This window comes from Lolium perenne, chromosome 3 (assembly GCF_019359855.2).
Source record: "Lolium perenne isolate Kyuss_39 chromosome 3, Kyuss_2.0, whole genome shotgun sequence".
NCBI classification, from domain to species: domain Eukaryota; kingdom Viridiplantae; phylum Streptophyta; class Magnoliopsida; order Poales; family Poaceae; genus Lolium; species Lolium perenne.
Window position 1 is genome coordinate 43,585,055 of NC_067246.2, and position 6,330 is coordinate 43,591,384.

General features: G+C 43.5%; 1 protein-coding gene across 1 annotated transcript; it reads left to right on the plus strand.

Moving 5' to 3' along the window:
* Nucleotides 1–3,163: 3,163 nt before the first annotated feature.
* Nucleotides 3,164–4,485, plus strand: LOC127341437 (senescence-specific cysteine protease SAG39). Its single transcript, XM_051367291.2, has 2 exons — nucleotides 3,164–3,673; nucleotides 3,780–4,485. Exons 1-2 carry the CDS (start codon nucleotides 3,181–3,183, stop codon nucleotides 4,346–4,348), a joined length of 1,062 nt encoding a protein of 353 aa, XP_051223251.1. The 5' UTR covers nucleotides 3,164–3,180; the 3' UTR covers nucleotides 4,349–4,485.
* Nucleotides 4,486–6,330: the final 1,845 nt, after the last annotated feature.

A 6,330-nucleotide genomic window follows, 5' to 3' on the forward strand; every position in this document is an offset into this window, starting at 1 on the left:
ATGCCTTTCTTGTTTAAGCTTCCTCACCCTTTGCAAGTCCAACAACAGTTCTGATTGGATATGGTATTGCACAGCTAGAAGTACCAAGCTACAGGTAAATTCTATTACAAAAGTTGCTTGTCAATGTTTTCTCATGCTTGAAAATCTTCCTAAAGAAACTCTTTTGCTGACGGTGAGAGTATCTTTTACAAGTTTGAATCATGGTGTATTGCTTCACATATGGCACATTGTTTGCTACCGAGGGCATGTCAGCAGTTGGACTGCGTTACAATAATATCACCTACATTTGGAAGGCTTGTCAGTTTAGCAACTAAGGAACGGTTGGATGGGGTGAGAGTCATCTTTCATCCGGAACAATGGTAAACATTCTGGAATGATTTGTTATGTTCATGAGCAGAAAGTTCCCACATCTTATACCTAGAAATAACAAGTATACCTTCAAACCACATCTTATGTTCATGTGTATTTGTCTTTCGTTTGAAAAATTGTCTTATGTTCACGTTTTTTTTTTAATTATCTCGGTCTTGGATAGGTTAGAATAATGCTTAGCTACAGGCAACAAGGGGGCTTTTTGGGTTTATAGTCCCATGCATAATAAATCTTATTTCTGCTTGCTAACTGAGTTTTAACATGTGAAATTTTATGTAGGATTTTCCTTTGATTATTTGCTCACATCAAAGATTAATTCTGGTGCTCTATGGATATGAGAAATGAAGGAATTGCTGCGGGTGAACTTGCTGTATTTCTCTTATCCACATTGGCTGAAATTTCTGAAACCGTGATAAACTTTGTATTTCCCTGCTTTCATTGATATGGCCTTGACTTCATGCTATTTTTGTTAGTATTATGTATGTGGAATTGCAAGCCTAGCACATATAAGTCATGTTATTGATTGGATTGTATGTCACGTCATGTCTCACTTGCTTGCTCTCAAACATCCGTGTGTTGTGGTCGAAGGTGATGCTCAGCAAAACTAATCGGTACAATTGTTCGGAGAGGGAGAGGTAAAGAATCAGCTAAAGCGTAGATAAACAAAAAAAAAAATAGATTGGGCGGCCACTGTACAGTGAGGAGGCGCCCCAAGGGGCGCCCCAACCACTAGTTTCATATAAATGTGGTCTAATATTTTTGTAGATACGGTTTGCACAAGTTAAGATGGTGTTTCTTGTAGCTGCATCACAGAAAAATTCAGTTTTGGCACTTCGAAAATGAAAGATAGATTTTTCGTGCAAAGAAATAAAACTTTTCACAATTCCAAGATACACGGCGTGTGCATAATATAAGCTTGATCTTGACACACTATGTCATTGTTAAGGTCAGGATCTGGTTCATTTGCCACGAAAGCCATGTGCTTTAGTACATGGTAGCTCAGTACCACGAAGGATTTTTCAAAAATAACTCTTGTATTTAAATTTTTATTTTCACTGTAACTAGGTCACACAAAATGATAATGCGCCGGGGTTTTCCATTTTTGTGATTCTTTTTTTTCAACCATTTGTGCTTATATTTGGTATCCCTTGAAAGGAGGTTCGCCAGAACGGAAGCTTCGGGCACACCAGACGACATTGTACCTTCCACAAAACTACATGTTGTGTACCTAAAATTATTTTGCTTGGAAAAATAGCTTATTTGCCGAGTTCCAAACTAAAAACACTTTCGTAGCATAAATTTTTTTCCGGTGGTGAATGGAGGGTAAATGAAACACACGCCACCATTCCAAGTTTCTATCAAAGTTGTAAGCTTTTGGGTTGGTAAATTCTGCTGTCAGCTTCCGCCAAGTGTTCGATTAATTGAGCTTATTAACACTAGCTGAAAGCCTCGAACCAAAGTTTTAAATAGCGCGCTACGTCTTTTCTATAACATCACTATAATGGATTCACAATACTCTCGTTAAAGATATGCTTTTTTAGCGTTAAATAGAATCTTCTGCTAATAGCTCACGAAATCGCACTAAAATGCTAAATAGGGATAAAAATACGGAAATTCAATTCGGCTCCTAGGTGGATATGCTCCCTCTACCAAAAAATTATATTTCTAAATATCGAAATATTTTGACAAAAAAATCTACATGTACATCTCCATAATATATGTGCATTTGTCATGTTTCACGTGGAACCAATATTTTATGTGGTCTATGTAAAAAAGAGAAATTTATCTTCTGAAAAGACTTATTTTTAGCATTGAATTTTGTATTTTTAACACACGCCACACGACAAGTAGATTTTTCATGAAACAACTTTGTCAGCACTTTAGCACATGAAGATGTTCGTAATAATTTTTTGTTTCAAGTTTTTTGAAATTTCAAAATATGTGTAACATGCTTTTAAAAATAAAGGGGTCATATGCTCCCATGTGCCAAAACAACACTCTTAAAATAGCGCTATTTCTCCGGCTAAGCCCAAACATTTCCATATTTAGATTTAAAAGTTGAATATGGGTATGTAATATGCATTTATGCGCTACTTTTATTACTACAATCATCATTATTATTCAGTGAAAGTTTGTATCATTGAATTTCTTGTCATATCTATTGATGATATGAATATTTGATGTTTAATTTTGCTAGCAGTTTTCTTGTTTTGTAGAATAAGCTAAATAGTTCAGCTTCCCTATAGCTTTCTTAACTGCTGGCCTTTGTTAGAGCCTAGATATAGTCGCAGCTAAAATGCATTGCCCTTAAACTTTGTATGCAAACATGGCTACAAGATGATATTATGTTACTCCCTCCATTCTATAAAAGTCGTCCGAGATTTGTCAAAATCTAGATGTAGACCGAGGGAGTATGTGTGCACTGTGCTAGAAGACAGAAATGTTGGAGAAGTGGGAAGGCGACAGGGTGCATCAGTTAGTATACAAACCGGTGTCCGGTCCTGTACATGGCAGTCGCCGTGAGTAAAGTTAGTGTGCACGGCAACGCGACCTAACCAACTCTTTCGGCACGCCTGCAACAAGGCACCAAGAGAAAATGCAGATCGTTAGCATTCCTCAACCAGGTGCGTCGCCAGCAGCAGCATGCATTCATGCACTCGTCGCCGGCCGATCGCCCCGGCAGCCATTCCGACAATGCCTAAAGGCATGTTCCGGCGCTCCAAGAGTGACTCTCGCACTTGGGCGATCTGGCACTATATAAACGCGTCTACACTTGCATGTTCAAGCAGAAGCTAGTGTAGATCGATCGACATGGCTTCCTCCCCTGGCACGTGGCCGGTGATCGCCACTGTTCTGCTCATGCGCGGCCTGTTCGCTGCCTTCCCAGCTGCGGCGTCAGTCGACGTCGGTGACCTGCTGCTGATGGACAGGTTCCACCAGTGGCAGGCGACGCACAACCGCTCGTACCTGAGCGCGGAGGAGAGGCTGCGGCGCTTCGAGGTGTACCGCAGCAACGTGGAGTACATCGAGGCGACCAACAGGCGCGGCGACCTCACCTACGAGCTCGGCGAGAACCAGTTCGCCGACCTCACCGAGGCGGAGTTCCTGGCACGGTACGGGTCTTCTTACGACGGCAGCGCTCGCACTAACTGGGACATCACCATGACCGCCGCTGGCGGCGACGCTGGCAGCCTGTGGTCGTCTGGCGGTGGCGACAACTCCTTGGAGGCTCCGCTTCCGCCCAGCGTGGACTGGAGGGCCAAAGGCGCCGTGACGCCGGCCAGGACCCAAGGCTCAGGATGTGGTACGTAAACAAATTCGGGATTAATTAAGATGGCATCATCCATTTTAAATACTGCAGGCCTCTCAGTTCGCTAATTTGATACAACTTTGATTTTGCGTGCGTGCAGCCAGCTGCTGGGCGTTCGCGACGGTGGCGACGATCGAGAGCCTCAACTGGATCAAGACGGGGAAGCTGGTGCCGCTGTCGGAGCAGCAGCTGGTGGACTGCGACCAGTACGACGGCGGCTGCAACCGCGGCTACTACCACAGGGCCATGAAGTGGATCATGGAGAACGGCGGCCTCACCACCGCCGCCGAGTACCCATACAAGGCCGCCAGAGGCGCATGCAAGCGCGCCAAGCCCGCCGTCAACATCAAGGGCCACCTGGCCGTCCCGCCCAACGAGGCGGCCCTGCAGAGCGCCGTCGCAAGGCAGCCCATCGGTGTCGCCATCGAGATCGGCAGCGGCATGATGTTCTACAAGAGCGGCGTCTACTCCGGCACCTGCGGGACGCGGCTCGAGCACGCCATCACCGCCGTCGGCTACGGCACCGACCCCGCGGGGACCAAGTACTGGATCGTCAAGAACTCGTGGGGCCCGGGGTGGGGCGAGAACGGCTTCATCCGCATGAAGCGTGATGTCGGAGGCTCGGGGCTTTGCGGCATCGCCCTCGACACCGCCTACCCGACCATGTGATTCATTCCGTGTTAAGTAAACTACGTAAGTGTGTACCATACCAACAATTACGTGCTTCATCGTGCATTTGTCATGTCGTACCCACGTATCGATTACATATTATCGTGAGGCTTCATATATATATACTTAGTGTGTCATGTGTGTAGTGTAACAATATACTCCCTCCGATTCATATTAATTGACTTTAATATGGATGTATCTAGAACTAAATGGTGTCTAAATACATCCACATTAGAGTCAATTAATATGAACCGGAGGGAGTATTATATCTTGTTGTGGAAAAGAAAAAAATGTCTTTCAGCATCTTTCAGCAAGTTTTTAGCACGGCAAGCAAGATCTTCGAGCTGATTACTGAAGACATACGAGTCTATTTTTGGTGTCAAGCCATACACATCTACTAGTCATACGCTACATGGTTGTGCGTATCACTGACACTTTCAGTGTTTAATTAGGATATTGACAAGTTTGCAGCATGAGTGGTGGAGCCTTAACTGCATCACGCTGCACATCCGGTACAGCAACACAAATCTTCAACGATCCATCCGACCAAAGTCAGTGGGGGGGGGGGGGGGCATTGCCACCCGGCGGCAAAAAATCCGGTGGCATTGCCACCCGACCACAAACTAAGTTCGTGTTGTCCTACGCGCTACCCGCTAGGGGCCTGCTTCCAGAACCAACGCAATGGACCTAGTAGTACTAGTATACACCATATACATGCGGGGTCCCCAAAAAAAATTGGGCCCCCCCCCCCCCACCCCCCACACACACACATACACACACTTGGGTCGGGCCTGAATTTGGCAGAGAACTGGTCATAGATATGAGAAAGTAGAATGAGCCATGCATGTCTCCTCTTGAAACGAACATCTGAGATATCATTTTTGGTGTCAAGCCATACACAAATCTGCTCAACAAATCAAATGATCCGCAAAAATCCAATAAAAAGGATCCGCAAAAAGTACAATAAACTTACAAATAACATGAAGGCACAAAAGAATCTACTAGCATGAGTAATTTGCTGCCATCATGTAAGATCACAAAATTTTAAGCGAGATCTACATCATCCTAAGATCTACAAACTTGAAGGCATAAATACAAGTCAACTCAATAAAATATATGGTACACCAAAGATTAAACTGTTAGGATCCATGAAGTCAACTACCCATAGCATGGAAAACCAAAAAAAGATGTATATTTCTATTATTATGGAACTCACAACGTTCGAAACACTCATGTGCGGATATCCGAAAATCCAAGCAAAAGCTGCAAGATAATAATATACTCCCTCCGTCCCAAAATATAAGACGCGCAAGGATAAGTCAAAAGTCAACGTTTTTTAAAGTTTGACCAAGTTTATAAACAAAAATAAACATTTACAATACTAAATCAATATCAATAGATTCATCATAAAGTATATTTTCTTAATGTGTCCGTTAGATATTGTAGATGTAAATATTTTTTCAAAGTTCGCAAGGTTTGAATTTTGACCAATCCTTAGACGCCTTACATTTTGGGACAAAGGGAGTAGCATTTGACAATGGTTAGTTTTTTTAACCATCGGACGAAGCTTTATTACCTTTATGATATAAACTCTAAAGTTAATGTATAACTCAAAAAAGTAGGAACCTAATTGATGTCCGAAATGAAAGACTAAAATTAGGGTGTGATTGGTTGGTTCCACACACATCCCACCCCCGGCCCAGGTGATTGGAAGATCCGTGTAGGTATGCATGGTGAGTGGTGACCCGCATGCTACTAAAAGCTATCCTGAGTAACACCCTTTGGGAATTGCCAAATCAGCCTTTTCAGTGGAGTCATGTTCTAAAGGTGCAAAAAAGCGGAGACGACATACGTGTGGGAGGTGATCATGAGATTTTCTGACGTGCAGCAACGTTGTTTGGAATGAACTTCCATGATGCTAGGACATGGCTGACTTATCGCCATCATCGTCAGGATTCCATATTATTCCTAGTCCTTGTTCC